Source organism: Poecile atricapillus, chromosome 6, assembly GCF_030490865.1.
Source record: "Poecile atricapillus isolate bPoeAtr1 chromosome 6, bPoeAtr1.hap1, whole genome shotgun sequence".
Taxonomy (NCBI): Eukaryota; Metazoa; Chordata; class Aves; order Passeriformes; family Paridae; genus Poecile; species Poecile atricapillus.
This window is the reverse complement of record NC_081254.1, coordinates 25,228,240-25,252,780: the sequence shown is the minus strand read 5'-3', so window position 1 is coordinate 25,252,780 and position 24,541 is coordinate 25,228,240. Positions and strand designations below refer to the sequence as shown.

Below are 24,541 nucleotides of genomic sequence, written 5' to 3'. Positions count from 1 at the left end.
TATGACATCAGATGTATTTTTAGTATTTTTCAAATACAAGAATTGAAAAAGTTGTTTGAAAATATGTCCAATTCTTGTGCTAAAGCTTGTGGTATGAAATGCTGTAATAACAGTTTCCTAGTGTAGCCCACTGCAGGGAAGCCACTGATGTGGCCAAGTATCACATTTCAGAAGGCAGAGTGAGTTCTGAGTTCAGCCTAGCAAGAGATCACCCAAAAATGAGGCTGTTTTTGTAGCCTGATGGGGGTTAGCATGGGGTGGGCTTCAGCATCTTTGCTATTGGGAGCGGGCAGGGGAGGTGAGGCAGCGTGAAGCGGGTTCATCGTGAGGCGCGCACTGCAGCACTGCCCACTGGTGCATGCCGGATCACCCGCATGCAGAGATCACATGGCTCCTCCAAAAGTCAAACGATCAATTCGCCTCGTTTTGGCTCTGTACTTAATGCACAAACAGTGCGATCTGCAGGGCTGTAATTGCATTGTTAGGGCCAAGGAACAAGCCTGTGCCTTTTCAGCAGACAGCTGGCAGGGAAAGAGGCATGTTGTTAGGAAAGAGAGAGGCAAGGCAAATAAAATTACTGCTAACGCTCAGAGATCGGCAGGAGTCCTACTTGCCTAATCTTACCGGTGGGAGCAAGCGGCTGTTGTAATCCAATTATAGCAGCATAAGCAATTTGTTAGACACTCCGCATAATGTAACAATTTCCCAATAAACTCTGACTTGTAATAACGTCGGCAAGAGCCCACATAAATCTGCCCGAATGGTGGGGGCTGGAGTGTTCGGCTGGGGGCTTGTAATTTGTGCCATCAGCACGTTTTGTGGAGTGTGGTGTGGTGCAGTCTTTCAGTGCAGGAATTTTAAGGGGAAAAGCATGGCACGCCCCTCCAAGAGAACACCATTAGCAAGGGTCAAAAGAGATACCAAACAAAGCTAGGAGGTGGCTTTTCTAGGAGGGAGGAAAAATCAAACCCCAAATGCAAGGCTCTAGCTGATGAAGATTTAAAAATATTAAAAAGCACTAATGAAAATTGTAGCATTTTTAATTACATCAGGGGGAGGAGGGGGAACTAGAATTACATCTGGTTTGGAGGGGGAGGGAGGAGAATACTCTTCCTTGTATTTAAGCCATTTAAATATTAAAAAAGAAGGTCAAGTCTTGAAAGTGATGCTCTGTGCTTACAAGACAGAGAAACCACAGATCCTGTCCCAAACAATTCATAATCTACAAAGGAAAAAATTAAACCTTTTCTACTATCCAGTTCCTCTCCCGTTGTCTTTCTTGCAGCTCCTAGCTGGCTTCATGCATATTGGCACAGCATCTTGATGATGCGTCTGAGAGATAAAACGTAGGTCTAGAACCACTCACTTTGAGCGTGCCCCAGTGAATTTAACTTTTTTGGCACAATGATGAATGTCCCCTCTGGCTCATGCAGATCTACACAAAGAACTAATCTAATTTAGATATTATTTAAAAGTAAAATCAGTGTGTTGTGCTCTACCTGTCACTCTTGGAGTACATTGCCAGTTAGAGCATCATAGACACCAGTTAAGGGTTTATGTTTAGGAAGATTTAAGGTATCATATTTCTGTTAATCCCATTATTTAGCATTTCCCTTTGCTAAAATGCAGAGAGGCAGCAGGCAAAATAATGTAGGTCCCTTTATATACAACATAGAGACAGTTAGAGGTCCAGAATTTTCAGTGTTTTCTAAACACTGCTGTGGTGTAAAAATGCCTGACTTCATACTGCTAACAATACTTTATTCATTTCTTAGCTCTGGGATCCTGTGAGGCTTTAGTGTGGAGTGACATTTCTGATAGTGTTCCCAAGTTGTAGCAGCATAATGCCTTTACGTAGGGTAAAAAATAGTTCCCAGTCATACAAAACAGTTTCTCTTATTTGGACCTTCCGCTCTCAGACCCTGTGTTTTGATGCTGGGCTTGCTTAGCCAAAAAAAAAAAACCGAACAGAAAACCAAACCCTATACTAAATCGCTGACCTTGTACATACAGCTCATGCAATCATGCCTGTACTAGGTCTGTCTTTATGGTAGTACTGCATTTTCTGTGATTATGGGTGTATTTACATATTCACCTGCCATACTCATCCTGAGATTTTTATTTAAACTGTAGAAGAGTAGCTGAGACATGCACGCAGGCTGCCATGTGGATAATGCTGCATATTTTGCCCCTTCTTTATGTGGAAGTCAAGCTTCCATTGTTCTTAATCTTTGTTGTCTGCCAGTGTATCAAAATAACAGGCTGAGACAGGGAGCATTTCCAAAAGTATCCTAATAAATATTTTCTTGCTACGTAAGTGTACCTTAAAAATTGTGTGTAAAGAGGACAGGTATTATCTTAGTTTACCGAAGCCAAATCAATAAACTGCAGTGCTTCTAATAAAGCCACTCAGTGTCTGGGTTTAACTAATGGCTGATTTTCACAGCTTTGACAGTGAGCTGTGTGCGTTATTTTCTCCTGATATTGTAAAAATAATGAGAGCAAATTAGAACAATCAGTTTACCCCGATAGCTGCTGATTGGAGGTGATGGGCAATATGGCAGCGGGTAATCCATCTTCGGGCTCCTGTCACATTAACTTCAGCAGTGTGGAAAAGATCAGGCGGAGCGAGTGGGAATCCTGCCCAATCAGAAGGCTGAAATTAATGAGAAGAGCATTGTTCTGTGATCAACCTTTTAATTAGCAAGAGTGGAGATGGAGGGAGTGATGAAGCTGGCAGCACAGCTGCACAATGTTGGGCATGTTTTCGGTGAGGGGGAGGAAAAACATGGGTTTTAAATTACCCCTTCTGTGCTCCCTGTACACCGGCAGTGTGTCTTCATTCTAACCCCCTTAAAAGATCTTAATAAACAGCCACATCCAGGTTAATATTGCAAACGTGGCTGTTACTAATGAGTAGATTCGAAGTAGGTCGTTTCGGGGGTCATTTAGGAAAATGTTGATCACTGTTTACAAAAAAAAGAGAGACAGTGTTTGGTGTTAAAGTTTCATTGCATCAAGGAAAGAAGAGGAGGGAGATGGATAAAATTAGAGTAAGGGACTGCTTGTTTTAATACTCCTCTCCTTATTTAGAATATGTTTGAAATAAGATTCCTCAGCATATATTTGAAACAAGACTCCTCAGTTAAAAATACTGTGTGTGCCATGTGGCTTTCAGCAGCAAAAAAAGAGGAGACATCAAATACTGGGTTGATTTCCTAATGCTCCTTTTTGTTGTTTTTTTTTTTTTTTTCAATGTGTTTTTTTGCCCCAGTATTTTCTGTTTATTCATTTAACAACAAGAAATTATAATTAAAAATATTTGACTGCTGTAATTGCTAAGATTGAATTGATTTTTTTCTTGGTGGTTTGAGAAAATCACAGTTTTCTCAAGCACATTCTAAAAACAGGCACTGGTGTTAATGGCTGTCAGTTCTGAATACCAGTCTTAGGAAAATCTTTATTTTGGAAAGGGAGAAAAAATGTGGGGGGAAAAAAGCAGTATTATGGAGCAATTTCTGGAAAGGAAAATAAGAAATGTTAGAAAATAATTATGTTTGCAGTGGGAACGCAGCTATTTCTGATTACCACACTTTCTGTTCTTCCTTCCTTACTCCGTATTATTGTTTTCAGGCAATTCTTTTCTTCTTCCCTGTAATTCCCAAAGAAGTTGTAGTGGTAGAAGAGTGAGACTGACACTGGGCACAGCAGCTGTGCTGCTTTCCTTTCGTTTTTCCAGACAGCACACAGGCTCTCTTTACTTTTAGTTATTCCACTTTCTGATGCTGAAAAGCAAATAAACTCTTGTCAGTTTGCAAGAGAAGGCAAAAGTCAGCGCTCTGCACCCAGCAAGCCGTACTTGTGTGAGTTGTGAGCTCACACCCACTGGCAACTTCGTGTTGCCTGCTTTAGGTAGGTAGCAGTGTGCTGGGGAGGAAAGCTGCTGTGGGTGAGGTTTGTTCCTTTGGGGTTTAGCTCCAGGCAGATCTCACCATCTTTGCTTACTGTAGTATTTGGAACATTCCTAGTTTTCTAAGAGTAAGCTCTTTCCTTCTCACCCCTATTTAAAAAATGATGGCTTTGAATGAGTTTGGTGGTGTCCACATAGTTTTTATAGGCTGAAAGACATTACATCTCCACAAAGATGTTAACTTAGTAAATCAGAGACTTTTTGTATTATTTAACCAGTCATATTTCTAATATAATAATGAGCGGAGCTTGCAGTTCTGATTGTAAAGGTTGTCTTAATATTCTTGTTTGTAAGAAGAAGTTCCAATTTTTTATAACTTTGTCACTATTTAACCCTTCAAAGTAACATTTTATTTCAGCCTCCCACTCCCTGCAGCCTAAGGCAAAAATAAAATCTGGTGTGTGGGACAAATAGTATTCACTTAACAAACAGCTGTTCAATATTTTACTTTATTTGTATTGCTTGTTCTGTGCCCCAGGCTGTATTTATTGCATGCCTTTCAAGTCCTGGTCAGAATATGGAAATACAGACTTCCTCTTGGGGGTTTCCCATGCACTTTCAGTGCTTCACAAACCTTAATTAATCCTTCCAGTGTTTCTTGGGGTGAGTGTTGGACTCTCACCATCGATTTTTTGCAGAGAAGTTCAAAAGTTACTTTAACAGCTGCAATATAGGGAGGAAATAGTTTATTTGTAGTAAGCGATGAGTAAGCAGGAGGAATATTAAGTTAGGAATTATGACCCCAGATTTTGAGGTATCTTTTGTCTTTACCATATTCTGCTTTTCTTTCTCATTTCTTTTAACTGTAAAAGGATAATGCTGCTTAACATTTCCTCGTTAGATTTTTGGGAATCTTGAAATATGGTATCAGTTGAAGCATGTTTTGTATTTAAACACTATTTTTATTTTGTTTATTTTGTTTATTCTATTGTTGTGGCATCTTCTCTCTCCCCAGGACCATGTACATTTTTAAAGGGCTGTGTTAGACATAAATCTTGGGAAAGATGCACTTAGCAATGGTTCCATTCAAATGGCAGTCAAATATGATCCTTGTGGGAGGCAAGAGGAAAGTTTCAGAGAAACTGAACAGTTACTAAGCCAAACATCCTTCTTGTTCTGGCATAAAACACCAAAAGCTCTCAAAGCCTTTTGTTCTCCTTTAATAAAATTCAGGACCCAGTAAATTATTCCACAGCTGCTTAAATCAGTTTGTCAGTTTCCACAGAGATTACCCTGTGGGCTGAAACCAAGTGGTAAATTCTTGCCCCAAAAGTAATCATACTGCAGGAGAATAACTGGAAAGATATGATGTGTTGCAGAATCCACCTTAAGTATGGAGCTTACCACCGTGACTCTGTAATGGGATGTCCCAACATGGGGTATAATATCATAAATACTGTAAATATGCCACTTGTGAATTAATAGGCAGCCTTGAGATTGTTAATGTTTACGTATATGTTAAAATGAACATAGAGCCAATATTAATTCTTTTTGAACCTAATAAAATAATTTCATTCTAGCTCTTGGCTTTTGCAAGTGTATGTTTTTATCAGTGTTGAATTTCTTGGTTGGGTCTATATTTTAGTTAATCCAATTATCGTTTCTTTCTGTCTTTGCTCTCTGAGGGCTAGCAAACTGTCTACTAGCTGTTGACAGAATATCAGCAACATTTTTTTTAAATTCCTCTTTTTTTTATTTTCTATAAAAACTGTTAAACAGAATTACAATTTTCAGACTAAATTTAGCCTGACTTTTGCATGTTGAAAAGTAATAGCAAGTTTCATATATCAAAAGGTTTTGTATGTTTTTTGTAGCTGTATTATTAGTACTCTTCTTTGTACTCTTTTACATCTAGTATTACCCTACCACAGAAATCCTTCTTTTCTTAATGCAGTAGTATTTACTATATGTGAAACACTTTAAAACCTGTGATTCAAAATTTTCACTTGATTTTAACTGTCCCTTCTCATATAAGCAGTATGAGTCAACATGTGATACATAGTAATTTTGTTTCTTGGATATGAAGAAAGTGTAAGTACATGAAACTCCTTTTGTTAGTAACTTTAAAAAATAAGGATAACATTTTAAGAGAAATAATTTTGTAAGTTTACTTATTAAGGTTTTTTAAACAATTTTACTAATTAAGTGTTCTAGAATGTGATTTGTCTTTAAAGAGATTATAAAACCTTAGCTGTACTAATGAAATTAATGCATATTTTAAAGTGCTAGTTCCTGAAATATATTTTGTAGTTCCCATGAAGGTGAGGTCAGAGAAATGTGAATTTATACATTGCATAGATAACTTATCAGAAATGGGAGCAGCACTGTCGAGTCTGCAGTCTCATATCCTACAGTAATGCTTAGTAGAATAAAGGAGTTCTCATAGGACAACCTGATGTCTTGCCCTCAGTTTACTTCCAAATAGTTAATCACCTTTATTTCTGGATACTTATTACCATAGTAACTTCTTTGGATCAAGTACTGACAGGTGGAATCCCTTCTAATATGAAAAACCAGATCAACAAGCTTCAAATCCTGTCCTCAGGTTGAGACACATTTTCTTTCAGAGTTTCCTGATACTGCAGTAAAGAACTTTTCATCTTATATGGGACCTCAAGTGACTCAACACAGTGTGGAGGTCAGACACTTGCTTCCATCTCCTTTCTCTCAAAGTAAATGACTGTCAACTGGCAGAACAGGTTTTGATCCTGGTAGTCATAAGAGTTGATTTGGAATCGTACTGGGATCCAACTGTCACCTCTCTGAGTTTTTGCTCTTTGCAATCCCAGTAGTTTTCAGATAGCCACTGCGATCTATACCCACGTAACTGGTCACTTAAAGTCACACAACATCAACAGTATTGAAATCAACCATGTAACTTTTCTTCTAATTGTAGAAACAATAGACAATTGGCCCTGGATAAAATGGAGTTCATAGTTACAACATCTTGCTGCCCAGCAGATCTCAGCCTGATCTTCCCACTAAGTGACTTGAAGGCAACTCCTCCAGCCAAAGTGCCTCCATATCAGGGACTCTAAGGTCACTTGCATTACTCACATCTGGATCTTCATCTGACATCCAGACATCACATGAATGAAGAACTTAAAAGTTTGTCCCAGATCCTGTAAGAGTTTACCTGGAGATAGTGAAGGTATAAAAAGAGATATTCTCTGTTCCCATGTAATACATTTTTTATAAATGCATCAGATACCATGAGGGATATCCTGTGAAACCGGTGACAAACACAATGAATATGGCCTCAAGGCAATCTGAAATTACCTGGGAGTTTCCTGGAGGCAAGATCAATGGATAAAACCTCACCAGAATAAGTAGTGTTCCTGCGTGTCATGTGCAGCTCAGCTGTTCAGCACATGGTGGAAAGGTGTACGTTGTACATTTCATAATCTCAGATAGGCTTAAGCTCACTGGGCACATGCCAGACCGAAAATTGACAGCTCTTCCAGTCATCCATGAGAGAGGAATGAAGCCCCATCTTTGTGTATTAACAAAGTGGAGTCCACAGTCCCATCAATGTTCTCTACTCATTCAAAATCAGTTTGCTTAGTTAACAGTCAGCAAGTTTGCATCTATGCCTTTCCAGGTATGCTCTGAGCTATGGAGTGATGAATGTCTCTTGCAGAACAAGACATTACTGGTCTTATTACACAAGAAGGGCTGGAAGGGGGATCCAGGGAACTACAGGCACATGAGTCTGACCTTGATGCTAGGGCAGGTCATCAGATCATCAACAGATCATCCTCAGTACCATCACATATGGGACAAACAGGTGATCAGACCCAGTCAGCATAGGCTTCGTAGAGGCAAGTCCTGCTTGTCCAGCCTGATCTGTGATAAGGGAAGGGCTGTAAATGTGTCACCTTCACTTCAGTGAAGCCTTTAATGTCATGTCCTGCAGCATTCTTCTGGAGAAACTGGCCAAGCCCAAAGAGTGGTGCTGAATGGAGTCAAATGCAGCTGGTCACCAGTTACCAGTGGTGTTTCCCAGGGCCCAATATTGGAGCCAGTTCTGTTTAGTGTCATTATTGACAATATGGACAAAGAGATCAAGTGTAGCCTCAGCAAACTGATAGATGACACTTAATTGGATGGGGTGTTGGTCTGCTTGAAGGTAGGGAAGGCTTTGCAGATGTATCTGAACAGGCTGGGTCAATGTACCAAGGCAAACTATATGAGATTCAGGAAAGTGAAGTGCCGAGTCCTGCGCTTGGATCACAACAACCCCACATGGTGCTGCAGGCTGGAGCAGCATGGCTGAAAACTGCCCAGTGGAAAGGACCTGTGGGTACTGGTCAACAGCAGCTGATCATGAGCCAGCAGTTGCCCAGGTGGCCAAGAAGTATCCTGGCTTGTATGAGAAGTAGTGTGGCCAGCAGGACCAGGACACTGATCATCCATCCCACTGTACTCAGCGCTGATGAGGCTGCACTGTGGACATAATTTCTGAACCTGAGAGAATTTCAAGCTCTCAGGGGCTGATTGTTCCCAAGGGAAAGTCTTTTGGGAACTTTTTCTTCTCTCAAGGATTGTTTGTGTAAATAAGGTTTTACTTTCCCAAAACAAGACACAGATGTTCTGAGAGTGTTTTCTCTTTTGTCCCACCAATGGGATGAGGGAGGTGGTGTTCCTTCTACCAATCAGGATAACCTGTAATCAGAACACCTGATAAAAGGGTTGAAAAACCCCAAAATAAAGGCTTTTTTGCCTCATGAAAACCTGTGGCTGTGTGTGATTCTCAGAGCCCTTTGCTCTATACTTTGTGTCCTCTAACGACACTGCACCTCAAATTCCATGTTCAGTTTTGGACCGCTCACTACAAGAGAAATATTGAGGTGCTGGAGCAAGTCTGGAGAAGGACAGCGTAGCTGATGAAGGGCCTGGAGCACAGGTCCTGTGAGGAGTGGCTGAGGGAACTGGGAGTGTTTGGCCTGGAGAAAAGGAGTCTCAGGCTCAGGGAAACCTTATTGCTGTCTACAAGTGCCTGAGAGGAGGGTGTAGCAAAGTGAGGGTCAGCCTTTTCTCCCAAGTAACAAGCAACAGAACAAGAGGAAATGGCCTCAAGTTCTGCAGGGAAGGTTTAGATTGGCTATTATGAAAACTTTTTTCACTGAAAGGTTTATGGAGCATTGGAACAAGCTACCCAGGAAAGCTGAATCACAGACCTGGAGGTATTTTAAAGGCTTGTGTATGTGGCACTTAGTTTAGTGGTGGATTTGGCAAAGTTAATAGATAGACTTGATGATCTTTGAGGTATTTTCCAGCCTCCATGATTCTACCTTTTGGGACTTTGCAGGTCACTGGTTCCAGCCTCTTGTCTTGTAGATCCTCCTTTGTCTCTTTAGCAAACTTAGAAAATTTCATCATGCAATCAGTTAAGGTCTGCTCTGCAGTCTTTTTTTTTCCATTGTTCCCATCAGAAAATTTTTTTCCAGAACCCAGTTGTTCTAATGACTGGAAATCCCCTGCTAGAGTTTCAAACCTAGCTTATTCATGGAGAGATTGTACCACTGGTTCTTTGTTTCTTCATTTTGTTTTAGTAGTTCTTGTTCCATTTTTTATGTTTATCCACATATAGTTTTAGAGAGCTGTCATACCCGCTTTGTTTTATTAGGACAAATTGAATGGTCCTTAGGGAGTGGTGTGATTTAAGAAATGGAAAAGATGTTTGAGCATTTGTGGTTGACGACTTTGTTTTCTAGGAAGAATATATTTACTTTTCTGACCACTCTCTCTTAGGCAAAAGTTGTCAAATTACTGTTCTGAACTGTACTTCAGGTATTGACAATCTTACATACATATAAAGATTTAATCCTTCTGGCAGATGCAGTGACACAGCCTGCATCCCTCTAAAAGGAAAAGAAAGCTTGGATGAATCACTGCATCTTCCAACTTGTTATTGTCAGGTATCATGGTCCCTGATTTTCCTGGAATATTGTTCTGCCCAGTGCAGTACTCAGCAAATACTACTGCTCAACTGGAATACAGAATCATCAGTAGTCACTGCCACTAATTGGCAGATTTTAAAATTTATCGTTTTCTCAGAGGGAATTTGTAATGGGAAATAATTCATGTTGTGCAGTAAAAGCAACTGTTCCATATTTTCCTTCATGTATATTTAACACAATCTGTAATTTACAAAAATAGATTTGAATTAGTCTGCCTGTGGAAGCTCATACCTAAGATAACTTCAGCAAGGCAGGCAGGCAGTCCCTTGTTGCTTGTAAGCGATGGCTTAGTTGAGGCTGCAGCTTGGAGGGAGACAGCAGTACTATACATTGCTGAACCTTACTGTTGAGGGAAATTAAAAATGAGCAGAAAAGCAGTTGCACTCACAGTCCTGAAAATAGTATTCTAAGTGGCTGCAATTACTTGTTTTACCATAATAATGAATCTTGACTGGCAAGTAGCCCTTACCTGCTGTAAGGCTGTTTGGATCCTGTGCCCAACAGGTGAACTTGCCTTCATGATGCCCTGAATTTTTGAAATACAATAGGTCTATCCTAAATGCGTGTGCACAAGTTCTGGTATAACTTTCTTCTCACAATATTAAAGTCTGAAAAACTCCTGTTGCTTCTCAGCACACAGTGAAACCTTTATAACAGTGATGACAAACTGAGAATTCAGTTCAAACGCAACTAAAATATTTCAGCTTTTTTTTTTTCTGACTTCACTTCTCTCACTTTAAGCAACTGCTTTTGTGTTTAGACTAACATCCATTTAGAAGAAAATAAAAGTGAAAACCACTTAACAACTATACTACAAAAAATTAGATGGTTAATTAACTAAGACTTGTAATTTCTCAGCAAAGAAAGCTCCCTCTCTGACAAGTAAACCTTCCTTATAGGTCTTTGATTGTAGGTAATAAAAATGTTCTTAATTAATGCCAATTATGTGTATTTGTTGTTTTCTTTCAAGTCACTGTACTTTATGAAATTGTGTGAACTGCAGAGCTGAATCAGGTTGTTCTCCTGCCATGTTGATTTAGATCTGTCAGCCCTATTCTGGATCATAATTTGTAATCCCAAATAGTTCTGAGGTGGGCTGTAATGGGAGTATTTCAAGGTTTGATTTAGAAGACTGCAGATGATTAGACTTCACAGGCAGTTAATTAATTGTAAAACCTGAGTTTTGAAATTGGTTCAGGTCATAAGTGAAGATATGTTGGGAATTTAATAATTCTTGGAAAGTATTAGCTGAAGTTCCTAGAGAGCATATGGATCATAAAAAAATAAACAATTTTTGAAAAATTTTAAATAGTTGAATGAATGTAATTGAAGGTCAGTATTGGATGTCTGAACAGATGAATACTGCTTGTTCTCAACTTGTAAATCCAGAGGGCAGGTACATGTGCAGTACTCTTGAAGAACATGATCTTTAGTGGCTGCAAAAAATGAACAGCAAAGGTTTGTGAACCCTATAGTTGGAAAGTCTCACTAAAATATAATTCTCTATACAGCATCTTTTAAAAAGAGTTCCAGATTTTGCTCATGATAAATTAAATATATCAGCATCAGACAATTGTAACTATCCAAAAGCCTGTCAAGTGTATATGAACTTGGATAGTGAGGTTAGAAGTACAGAGTCACTTAGGTTGGAAAAGACCTCAGGTGGTCCAGCCTTCTGCTCACAGCTGAGTCATTATTGAATTCATTACTCCCAAGTAAGCTCCACTGCCAGGTACCAGCTTCTCCTGGGTTTTACATCTACAGAATATCTACCTACAATTTGAGGTCTCAGACTGCACCAAGAAGTGAAGCCAGCATGTGCGTTGTGTAAGAAGGGCTACATTTTGTCCTAGCTGTTGCCCACCTTTGTCTCCTAACATAGCACCAAGGACCACATCAAGTTAGGTAGTATTGAAGTAACAAAGACACAAAAACAGCTGCAAGCTGTTTTCCAAAAAGGGAGATATATTGCTGTTAATATACAGAAGTAATCACAGATCTCCAAAGTTTCAGTACTTGGTCATGTATGTTTGGGGAGCTGCTGCTGCTGTTTTCCTGCAGTGTGGTCAGCACCACCTTTTACTTGTCTCATTCAGGCCTAAGCCACAGCTCTGTAGAGGTGGGGGGAGACCAGATTGATTGTGGTCTCAGCCCAAGAGACACCCAGCTGAAGGTCACCAGCCCAACCAACAGATCTGCAACTGCAGAGATCTTTCTTTCATTTGAGATGTCCTTTCACTGTTGTTGGACAGGTCAGATGTCACACTGTAATCCTCTCCTGCCACATGCAAGAGGTGTGGGGAGAGAGAAGTTGTTGCCAGTGCTTTTCTCCAGGTCCTCTTAAGGGGATGAAAGGAATGGCCTTGGATGCCATCTGTAGTGCAGAAGTCTGTGTGTCAGGATTTGGGTGCAGCAGCAGGACTGTGTACAGAGTTCGGGCCCAAAATGGCAAGGACAGCTGTCAGATGGGAATGAGGGACATCAGCAGGCGATGTTGGGAAGTTTTGGTCAGGTGCTTCTGTCATCTACTCGGGTCTAGTTACTTCTAATCTTTCTTATTGGACTTGTCAGAGGCATAAAAACGTAGCTGTGGATCGCCTAGCACATCCTACTGTATTTCCTCATCTCTGTCACATACAAATATTAAAATCACAAACTTCTAAACCCAGGAGGTGTTCTGAAGTCTCCCAATGGTTACACATCAGAATTGCTGTGATGAGTAAAGAAACTTATCCAAAGCATATCCTCCCTAGGGCACTTACCTTTGGGATATGAGTTGTTGCCATGTCTGTATTGATTTTGGAGTGGTATCTGTGTGTCTCAGTTTGAGAAAATTCAACGTGAAACTTTGATAACACACTTGGCTTTTGGTTCTGCTTTGGAAGGCTGTGGGAACAATTACAGCTGCTGCTGCGTTTTTTCCAGCTGGTGAAGTGTGACCATGCCTTTACTAAGGGGTTCTGTTTTATTTAGTTTTTACATGACAGATTTGTTTGCTGACACGTGAGAGGAAGTTTACACTTGTGTGATGTGGTGTCACTTTGTGGCATTGCCCTCAACAAGCGCCTTTGGTGCAGAGGCTTCATTCCCAGCATTAAGCAGTGCTTTGTGTGAAGTGTGTTGGGACACATCTATTTAACTGATAGACTTGTGAAATGGAGTGACTTGCCTATGGCAGCACAGGAAGGGAGTGGGAGAGTTAGGAGTAAAACTCAAAAGATTTGGCTCCCATTTCCCTTTTTCATTTTTACATTTGTACTTCCAGCTTTCAGTTTATCAAGAATTAATAAGTAATAACCCATGATAGAAAAGGCCTGACACTCCTTCTGTCGTGAGATGTTTCTTTGTCTTCAGCATTGTGCAGAACTCAGCAGTGTTACATGTTTTTAGTTTTACTTAAGTGGCATTACTCAATATTTAATGTGAAATAGAAAGACGTAATTCACAACTGCAGTCAGCTGTGTTGGGATGTTTGTCAGCCAAAAGGTGGGTGAGTAGCAAGACTTTCTTTATGCCATGAAAATTGAAAATTTTCAACAACTTTTTCATTTAATTTCTTGTTACATTTCACGTTGTACACACAGCTGACATGATAATCCTTCAGCTTGTCCTAAATTGCATTTTAAAATAGAGATAAAATAATTATAGCAATCTGAGTATTTTTAATCAGTTGTAGAGGGACTTTCTAATGGCACTTGTTTCTCTTGAATTTCAGATAAATTAGTGGATGTGTTAATTATGTATGTGACAAAAAAAGTAAATCAAGTGAAAATTACAAACAGCATTACCCAAGACTGCTTTGACTGGGATCAGTCAGTCACAGCTTGGCATCTATGGCTTTTCTGTTTGGAGAGTGCTAGAGGGAGCTCTAACCCCTCGATCGAGGCACAGGCTGTCAATGGTGCATCTCAGAGTTTGGGCTGTGGTAGGAAACGTTGACTGTTTTTGAAGTTTTAATTTTATTTTGTAGCAGGAGGTTGCATATGGTTTTTCCAGGCATGAGCCCAAATTGCCCTTCCTAGATGAGAAGATGCAAATACTATGTTTGTAAGTGTACTATTATTAGCTTTAATACAGGCTATTGTGAGCTACCTGAAAATACAGAAAACAAGTGAGAGGTATCAGAGAGATGTTTAGCAAATACTGGGTGTTAAAGGCTAATAGTCTTTTCCTTCTGCAAAGGAGAAAAATTCTAACCATGAAAGACCTAATGGTATTTAAAAGAGACTACATCTTAAACTGGTGGAAGCAGAAGCTACTTTACTCAGCATGTAATAGATTCTTAGATGTTTAGCCAATTATTATAGTAGAAGTTGCAGAACGCGTTGGTGGTTGTTAGATAAATTTACAAATGGGATGCATCAGTGCATGAGGATGGGAGAGATTTCTCACTTCATATGCTCCACACTGATAACATTCTTGATATGACAGGAAAGTAACTCTCAGAAATGGGATATAAAAAAAAAGAAAAGAAAACTTGGTTTTTATTTGTAGAAAGGGAAATATAGGTGAGTTGATGCTATTTTCATTGTTTATTAACAAACTCACTAAAAGGAATAGCATAATCATGGCTTTGTGTGAAGGAACATTGTGTCGAAAGTACAGTATTTTGAAGGACCAAGTGAGGCTAGCAGTTCTGTTTTGCCACAGTTTACTGGGGGACTTATATTGTTTGTATGCTACATTCAAACACATCCACTTTGATTGAGCCTAGTACAATGAGAAGAATAATGGAAAGCTCCCTCCCTCCTTTAGTTTGAGGTATTTTTCTGAAAGATTATTGGCAGCTAAACACCGAGTCAAGGAGGAATCCCTAGTGGATCTCTAGTCTCTTGTGACTCGAGCTTCTGGGTTATGCAATTTGAATGTCAGCTGATACAAATGAAGTCTGCTCAGTTGTGGAGCTGCATATGCCTTCCTGAAGTGCTGTTATGGTTAGAGCTGGTCACTTGCTCTAACAGAGGGTACTCATTTCTGCCTTTCTTCTGTTATGTGCTTTCACATAGCAGCAGCAATTGGCCTAACCCAACTTAATGCTATTTCTGAAGATACAGAATTCATTGTCCTTAGCATGTATATTTGGAGTCTGTTCCTCAGGTCATGAATCTCTTATGAGGTATCAATGAAAGAATGGACCAACATAATCTTACATTTTAAGATCAGTCTTAAGATATAAAGGCAAAGAAAACTTCAAGGTAGGATGGACTGCATCCTGCATCTGGAGGTCTGCAGTTCAGCTGCCTGTTCAGAGGAGGATTACTTCACAACCAGTTCATTTTGCTTGAAATTTTGTCCACTCATATTTTGAATGTCTTCCTTTTAATGTCAAGAGCTTTGCTAGCCACAGCCTGTTGCTGTTGCCCCTCTTCATGTTGTTACACACTTCTGAAAAGATTCTGTCTGTCTTTCCTCTGAACCTCCCTTTAGGTAGTGGAAGGCTGGTGGATAACCCCCAGTCTTCTCCAGGTGAAACACATCCATCTTCCTTGGCGATCCTAGGGGTCCTTCATGGGAATCACCCTGCTTTGCCAGGAAGGTAATGTTTGACTGGAAGTTTAGCAGAACAGCTCATCTGGAGAAGACAATGCTCATCAGCAAGAGAGGGTTATTGGATGATCTTGTAGGGGTTATAGGACCACTACAAGACAAAATCTGAATATTTTGGCTGCAGACCACTGACCAGCTTTAACTTAGCACTGTACAAGAATATTTAATGGATTTGTCTTCTTACAAGTGCCTCTGTGGTGGCTGCTAATAGCAATAGTATTGGTATCAGCCAGTGTGAGTTGCTCAGATGTCCTCTTCTAGATCTGGCTGTACAGGTGGAAAAGAATACCATGTAGCCTTTGCCTGGCTGCTGCAGGTTGCTGCCCTCCAGGATCTGTCAGCAAAACTGCAAACCTGCTCTCAGTTAAGATGAGGTGTTTTAGTGTAGACAGTTTAAATAGCAGGTCTCTGCTAACAAGCTTATTTTGACTGAAATAGGTTAGGGAGTGCTCGTGTAGCCAACTCCTCCAGCGGATCCAAGGAGTACATTTGCAATGGGAGCAGAGCACATACATGAATCTTAGGCCTTTTCAGAAGGCTGCTGGGTTTTTGTTTGTTGCATCTATCTCTCCAGTATGCCTGAAATACGTGGTACTCCTGTAGCTGGCAAATATTGTATGATATCCAGCATGTATATTCCTGATGTCCAGTTCTGAATCTCTCACATTGCCTTGGCCTTGTAGTTTGGTGCACTTGTGCCCTCTTTGTTGTTGATAACAAAATGCATCTCAAAGGAAAAACTCACTGAAAATACAACTGAGTAAGCCATCTTGGAGGGCTTCTGTTTCTTGGTGCTAAAACCTTTACATAGGAGGAACCAAGTGGTCTGAAAATCTCAGTAGTGTTATTGAGAGCAGATAACAGGTTTTAATGGTCATTCTCTCTCTCTTTGTGTTGTTCACAATGGTATCAGTCTTCACTGTTACTTCAGCCATGTTTTGAATCCTTTGAGTCCATCTACCTGTTCATGGCTGCCTTTCTAAGTTAAGGGAGGACTTGAAGCAAGAAGAAAATCAGCAGTAACACCCATAAAGAGTAACTTCACTCAGGCAGCAGATCATGCTTGAGTGTTTTAAAAACAGAAGCAACTATTCCAGAAAACTATGAAACTGCTGCTTAGAGCATTGTTTGCTTATGCCTCTCCCTGATATAAATGAGCGCTTTGCTGCTACTGGCCATTACCTGATGACTTTAGTAGACTGGTTCTCCAAGTCATAATGTGCATATTCCTTCCCTCCATTTACAGTAATAACATGTAATGGTCCCAGCAGTTCAACTCTGGTTCTGGTAGCCATGCCAAGGAAGAAAGCATTTCCTTTGATGGTTTCCAGTGGAAGAGATTTGTTGTTACTGGAGTGTCTGCTTTGAAATTTATGTATGATCACTTTACAGCTAGTAAAAGGTGTGCTCTGTAATCTGTCTCTTTAAGAGTGATGGTGCCTGCCCTCCCCCCTGAAATGTCTAGATATGCATTTGGTCAGGGATCATAGTTTGGGAAAGTAACATATGCCAGTGCTGTGCTGATGCAAGCAAATTTCTCATCAGTGCTGGTTATTTGCAAAGACAACTTGGAGATGAGGAGGAGGAGAGGGACTCCCAATTCACATCCATTGCTGGCATCAGAAAAATTTTATTTTGGAGGTTTTTGTCAACACTTAAAATTTAGGTGGGAGACATATATCAAAGGAAAGTTTACAGTAAGAGCTATGAGATTCCAGACAGTTAAACTTTATTAGCCTGTCTGAAACATTAAGTATTAGCTTAAAATAATATTTTTTTAATCTCCTCTCCCTGTTGCTATTTACTGTGTAGCAGTGTGGGAGGGGAGCATCTTATCCAGCAAGGTATTATTGCTGCTCTTTGTGTAGCCTATGTGCAAGTGCCCATGGCTCAGTCCTGTCTCCCCAGTCCCTAGAGAGACTCCCCATGTTACTTCTCTGGTGTCTGCAGCTTTTCCTGGCCCTGGACAAAATCAGCCCTTTCCTTTTCTTCTGTATCTGAGGTAATATCCTCAGCCAGGTGCCCTCCAGGCTGACACCATATCATAGGTACTTAGATGGTACCTCTGAAAACTGTTGCCCTCCCAGGATTTCAGAAAGTGCAGCACGTTGGGATGCTGTGTCCAGCGTAATTCCTGTGATCTTTCATCTAGATGTATCCTTTCTTACAAAGCTTTTCTGCAGTGTGATTAGAAACCAGATGTGGACAAGCAGCCTAAAGCTCCAGAGAAGCAAAATTGCTAGTTCCTTGGGTGCTGTTAATTTCAGTATGTGTGTTTTGAATTTTCTCTTGAAAATAAACAGTAGAGATGCTGCGGTTTCTTTCATGTGGTGGTTTCTTTTTGACTCTCAGATGTGATTGATGATCATCTTCTTGTGGGTTATGTTCGTTTTTCAGAATGTTTCAGTGAGCTTTGCAGCGTGGAAAGTAATTCAGTACTGAGCGAGTAAGTCCATATATGAGCTAAACCCATGGTTAACCTCACAGAGGCTGTTATGTGAGATGGAGGCAGGCAGAAATGGGTAGATTCTAAACTGAGCTTTTAAAATAAAAGTAAATGGAGTGAGTTGTTTAATGACCTAGCATTGTAGCCTTGCTGTCAACTCAAACACTAGAAAAGCAGGTTCATCCTGCAAAGGAGAAAAATGAGGAGCTGGCTGCCCTACTCATGTCTCTCAGGTGCTATGGCTCATGAGATCGTGTTTTTTATGGGGAGGCAACCCCCTCACCACCCCTCAGTTCTCAAAGCAAAGGAGTTCTTTTTTTGGAAGCTGCCAGTGAGGATCTGCAAAGGAACTTACCTCTTTGCTTAGCCTTGGCAGTCTGGGAATCAGTTCTGCAGCATTTGGTAATTGCAAGCCTAAAAAAGAAGAAGCCCGCCATAGACATTGAACCTGTATCCTCTTAATTGTGGTGTTACTGCCTTTGAGCAGTGGAAAAAACCACCCTTTGAACTGGATTCTCAAGCAACTATCTCTACCTTTAGCATGGAAGGCTGGGATACCTCAGCTCCCTTTCACCATTTTTGTGGTTACATTGTTGTGGCATTGAGTGCTACTTCATCATTAGCAGTAGCAAGCAATTCCATGGCCACACAAGTAACTTTGGGAAAGGCCGCTGGGCTGAGGTTCTCTGGCTAAGAGCACCTTTTCAGGCATCAACCAAATCGTCCCATGGCCATGCTGGTACTTTCTAATCCCTCTGCTTTTCCCACATGCTTCTAACTTGATCCAGAATTCCTGAGCTTTTGCTGCTGGTGAAAATAGTTTCATGTTTGGATTCACAGTTGTGGGCATTTTTAATGTGGTCAGTCTTGAAGAATATTCAGAATATAGAGGCAAGCATGGCTTTGCTTTCATTGTGAAGTTCTTGTCTTTCCCCGCCTTCCTTGGCCCCTGGACATACACCTCCGTGGTTCCTTTCTTTGTCATTCCATTGCTTGGGTTTTTTCCCCCAGTGTCTTTTATCTTGTGAGTAAAGTTTGAACAGTACGCAGAAAGTTAACTGCCTGGAGTCTTTTAAATATAAGTAACACGCACCCAGTAATAAGCTGTCGGTTGTTTTTTTGCTGCCTGCAAAGAAACATAAACACAGCGCTCATTTCTGGCAGGTTTTTACTGTCAGAGTTTCTCCTATTATATTTATCTTACAATTTGCCAGGGGGTGAAGTTATTAAGTTTTAGCAGCAGCCATCGATCAAGTTCACAAGTTAACACGATAAAGGCTCTGTGCCGCTCCGATCCGGGAAAATGATGATCCTCACTCGGTAATTAACTAAATGAGAAAGTTAAATCTTACTTGAGAGCTGGGAGAGATGAAAGAGAGGTGTTTGTCAGTTTCTCAGTGGAAATTAGAAGCAGTTTTCTGCAATTCCCTAAGCTGCTGCTCTGTCATATTTTACATAAGCACTGGGAAAACGTCTTGTAATTAGTGCTGTCATGGAGGATTTTTTTTGCTGAAGGATGTTGGAATAATTCATTAGATTATCAAGAAAGGCTTGTGTCCTGAAATGATTAGCACAGTGAAATTTAAACCATTAACGATAACAAGTTTAGAGCTTGCTGCAGTGCAGAGGCACCCGGGGTATGTCTGTGCCTATTTCAATCATTTCTTATAATTAAACATTATGTCCTCTTTTTTCCTCCCCTTCACTAAGACCCATCCAAAATTCCTGTTAAGGTGGCTCTGTCTAGATCAGTGACTTAACCACAATGGGCAGTGCAAGCAATTGGAGGAGAAATGCTGCAATTGCAGAGAAGCAGTAAAGGACATTTGTCTGTGTCAGAGCCTGTAGTCCCTGTGAGTCCAGGAAGGAGGGGAAAAGCCCAGAATGACCTGTTGGTACTGGAACATGGAAGAGAAGACCTTTCCTTTTATCTACAGAGAAACTGAATTTTGCAGTGGTGGTCTAAGCTCTCAGTATTTTCAGAGCTTCATCATGAAGATGTCTTGAACATTCAGAAGGTCCCAAATCTTGCTAGGATCATTTAAGCTGTTCTTAATATTCTAGCAGATAGTTTCCCTGTGACTTGAAGAGATCTCTTCTTGCATTGAGAAACACAAAAGCTGAATTCATCTACCCTGTGAAAGGTGCCTGAACAAAGTCCTCTGCAATGACTAGAGTAATGTAATTTTTTTAAAAAAACATTAAAGTTGTGACCACTCATGTTGGTGGGTAAACACTATTGCTGTACTACAGTCAGGGAAGTTGCTTGGTTTTGGTGTTTTTCTGTGCTTTAGGAGGCTCCTTGGTCCCTTGCACTGAACGGAACCAAAAGTAACTTTGGTTGTCATATGTGGGTTTACAGCTGCGATTTACCATAGCTGGTTTGTTTTATATGCAAAGCAGTAGATTTATCTAGTCTTTATTTATCTGTGTTGAAATATTGCACCTTCCTACAGTTGCAAGCCATTATTTAGATTAAAGTCCTTTCATATATTAGTCCTCTTCTACTTCACTGGGCATACAAATGTGCTTTGTGTTAAATGTAGCCATTTGGAGAAATGGTCTTGTAATTATGGGCTGCAGTGGAGCATAGTACGTAGATCCCTGAGCTCGTACCAACCTGAGGCACTCAATCCCGTGGGTTTCCTGGCACAGCTTATGAGCTCAGGCTCAGCATTGTCAGAGGACACCTCTGCCATTCCTGCAGATGAGTCATGGTGCCCAGAGCCAGCTGGGGCACCTCTCAGCCCTCACTTACAGGGCTTTGTGAAAAAGAGTTGGTAAAGCTTCATCTGTTCCAAGTTAGTGGTTTTCTCTGTTATACCCAAATTTCCTCCCAGATGATGAACTACCAGTGCTTATTCTTCTTTGCCATTTTTGGAAGTGAAGCTTATAAAAAATATGATTGTTTACAGTGCATTTGGATGGATATTTACCCTAGCAGTGTGGATGGCAAGTGGAACAGGTTTTTTTTTTTCAGGTGATGCCTGATTATTGTGTCAAGAGACAGAGGAGGCTGTAGATGATTCAATAATACAGACACATGATGATGTTATTTTGTTGCTGCTTTTTTTGTTGTAATAGGCCTTTTTCACTGAACTGCCAGTGGATTTTCAGGAATCTTCAAATTCTGGGACTTTTGTTCTAAACTGTAGTTGGAGTGATTTGAGAACCCTGTCAGTTTACCTGTCTCTATTTGGCAGAACTGGTGTGTTCATGGCATATCCTGTTCTCTTGGTCCCCTGCTTGCACAAACCATAGGACCTGCTGAGCACACCTCTGGGCTTATGTTCACTCCTTTTGGTGGGAAACCAGGGCAGGTAAGGGTGCAAACCAGGTCTCAAGCTGACATTGTAAGAATGCAGCTGAAGTATGAACCTAAAAAATACAGTGTTCTCATGTCCACTAATTTGGACATAAACACTGAAACATGCTTTTCTCAGCAGAACCACTTTATAAATCTGGAGTTTCACTTCCAGAGTTGTTAAAAGTGCTGGTCAATGGTTTCTTTAATTTACTCATTATTCCTATCCAAGAAGCCTGTGTTCAGGCAGAATTAATTGTTTTGTCCTGTCTAAACCATCTATTTGTACACACATAAGCCATGACTTTTATTTGCAGATGTTAAAACTTCTGTTTGATACCACAAACCAATGTTTTAGAAGTAACTAGGGAGTTGAAGGCTGCTGGGAGAAGGGTGTTCAGAAGGCAAGGAAAGTCCAGAATATGGTGCCACCCTGTGAAAGGAGCTGCACCTTTGTGTCCTTTGAACATCAGCTGTATACTCCGCTCACCCTCAGCATATCAGGCAGACTTCACAGTCTCTCAAATTAGAAGACAGATGTGTAGGTTTTCAAAAAATGCTTTGTAGAGACAACCTGTTTCATAAGGTGCACAGCAAACAAAATGAGAAATTAAATGAGATCAAGTTTGTAGATTACAACATCTCCCCACTGTCTTAATCTGGAATTTTGCTGGGATGCCTGTTTTGCAAGCAGTTTAACTGCAGCAAAAATTACCAGAATCCCTTAACACAGATGTTCAGTCCACTCCTCTGGTAATGATCTTTTGCCTGGCCCTTAAGTACTGTTGGACTTTGCTAGAAAAAGTCCAGTCTTTCACACACAGGACTTGATGCCCATAGTCTCTAGTGATTTGTCTGGGCCCAAGAGAGAGTTTTTTGTTCCTGCTGCCCAGTACTGGCTCTGTAACTTGCTTGCAGTCACTGCAAGACACAGCAGTCAGTGCTGTCCACGTGAGGATTGAATGAAATTGTAACTTGCTGTCCTTGTGTCCTTGTCTTTAATGATCTTGCTGAACACAGCCACCCACAGCCACACATTTGCAGGGGGGAGCAGGGGTAAACTTGAAAACTGAGCTACACAGTGGAGCACTGATGGTGTGATCACCTTATTCTGTGTTCTCAAAGAAGCTTAAGTTAATCTATAATCCAGAAAAAGAAGAAGCTGCTTGTTAAAAATTACAGCTGTTTACTGTGTTTTTCTACCAAAGGAAGATCCAGCTCTCCAGAAATGTTGAAAAGAGTATTTAGGTGCATTATCTCTAAGAAAATGAAATTTATATGGTGATCAGTTATGTAGATTTTAAAATTACAAGATTTTGGTGTTCCAAAATCAGAATTACTGTTGGGATTGGGAGGTATTGAAGTTCAGGAGTTATTTACTCCTGAGAAATGAGAAACTTCTGCATTCCAAATCTACTATTGATAACTAAATTTTGTGGTCTCTAAACAGCCTGCTGTTTTGGCACTTGGTGAAAAAGTTTTTTTTTACTTGTTTTTCCTTTTCCTGTAAAATTGATTAATCATTGTATTTCTTTTAGTTCATTAGATATCTTTGCATAGAGATTTAGGTACTCATTTTTTTTCTCTTAAATTTAATAAGGTTCCCTGGCAAGGTTGATTTTTGGAATTATCATTATAGAACAAAAATATGGCATCCCTACCTCAGTGTTTTATGTATTCTTATATCTGTAAATTATTTGATAATTAATGAAGAACCTCTGCATGTATTTTGACAATAAAAATTATATAATAATATTGACTGCTATTATAATGCTGTCTGGTGTTAAACTGTTGCAATAAAAGAGAGAAAATCATGTTTTCAGCAGAAAATAGGAACTATTTGACCAGCATAAGAAAAAATAATTTCCCAGCAAACGGTTAATCTTATTTGGACAAAGGATACCCTTGCAATGCAAAATGTGCACTTTTCTTCCAGTTAAATCATTTAGAAAGCAGAATTTATATCTTACTATCAACTAGTAAATTGAAATGTCAGTGTTCTATTTTGTCCCTGAAACTCTTCTTTGAGCTGACTCCTTCTGACAAGATATTAACAGTGCTCAGAAAGTTGAAAATATTTTATTCTGTGAAAGAAGTATTTACCAAATGTCAGGGTGTATTTTAGCTGGCTTTGCTCTCAAGGTATAATTCAATTTTTTTTTTCATCCATTTCATGCATTCCCTATGAATTTTAGCAGCAATCCATTCTTTATAAGAAAAAAACAAAGTAGTTTGTACTACAGAGTGCAAATGCAGTTTGCTGTTGGTGCATTGAAGTAAATGGTATATGTACATTAGGAATCCAAATGCATTTTACTGTCTACATATTAAATAAAGTTGTGTTTATGTTAAACTGCTGCAGAAGGTTTCCCATCTGACCAGAGTGCTTTGTGTGCAGCTCTGGCACGAGGCACTGCATTGTCCTGCAGGCTGCGCTCAGGCTGGCGGCACCGGCTGGGATATGTGGTCTCAGACAGCTTTTATATGTCAGAGTGCTTTTTGCCTTCTATTGTCTGCCCCCTAGTACAAGAAATTGTACAACTGCTTGTGTTTCTTCTCATATGTGTTATTTGGGTTGTTCCTGTCCTTCCTGTTTACAGACAAAACTTGCCAATGGCACTTCCAGTATGATTGTGCCCAAGCAAAGAAAACTGTCTGCAAGCTATGAGAAGGAGAAGGAGCTCTGCGTCAAGTACTTTGAACAGTGGTCCGAGTCTGATCAGGTGGAGTTTGTGGAGCACCTCATCTCCCAGATGTGTCACTACCAGCACGGACACATAAACTCATACCTCAAACCCATGTTACAGCGGGACTTCATCACTGCACTGCCAGGTATTTCTGCAGGCAGAGGGAGCTTGCTCCCTGTCTTTCAAAAAACTATTCTGTTCCGCCCTACCCTGCTGGAGAGGTCTCTTGTACAGTCAGTTTGCAGAACAGATAATAGCTTTTGAATGGAAAACTCTATACCAGTATGAAATGTTGTAATATTTTAATTTGTGATCCTACTGTGTGTCAAGGCATGATCTAACACCGTCATGGTTTGTCTAGGAGTAAGTGATAGCTAATCTGTGTGTTGTAAGGGTAGTTATCCCAAGCCACAGGGCAGGTACTTGTGCTCTTAATGCCCACAACGATGCATGAATAACGAATTTTTTTTAAATTAAAACTACTACTCTTTCTGGTTGCTCAGCTGAGGTTTTCCCTTTTCTTATTTAGATATTTGTCTCTCTTTCCTACTGAAATAACTTCCTGAAGCCATTGCTTTGATTATGTGTTTATTGCTAATAGAAAATGGAGGGCATAAGAGCAAA

The 24,541-nt window shown here is 40.2% G+C and overlaps 1 protein-coding gene across 5 annotated transcripts in view; it reads left to right on the top strand.

The window, feature by feature from the left end:
- BTRC (beta-transducin repeat containing E3 ubiquitin protein ligase) overlaps positions 1–24,541 on the top strand; it is a 115,938-nt gene that overhangs the window by 68,648 nt on the left and 22,749 nt on the right. For all 5 annotated transcript variants that reach the window (XM_058840820.1, XM_058840821.1, XM_058840819.1 and 2 more), the window contains one exon: positions 23,831–24,062. In XM_058840820.1, coding sequence (XP_058696803.1) covers positions 23,831–24,062 — 232 coding nt within the window. The remainder of the gene's footprint in view (positions 1–23,830; positions 24,063–24,541) is intronic.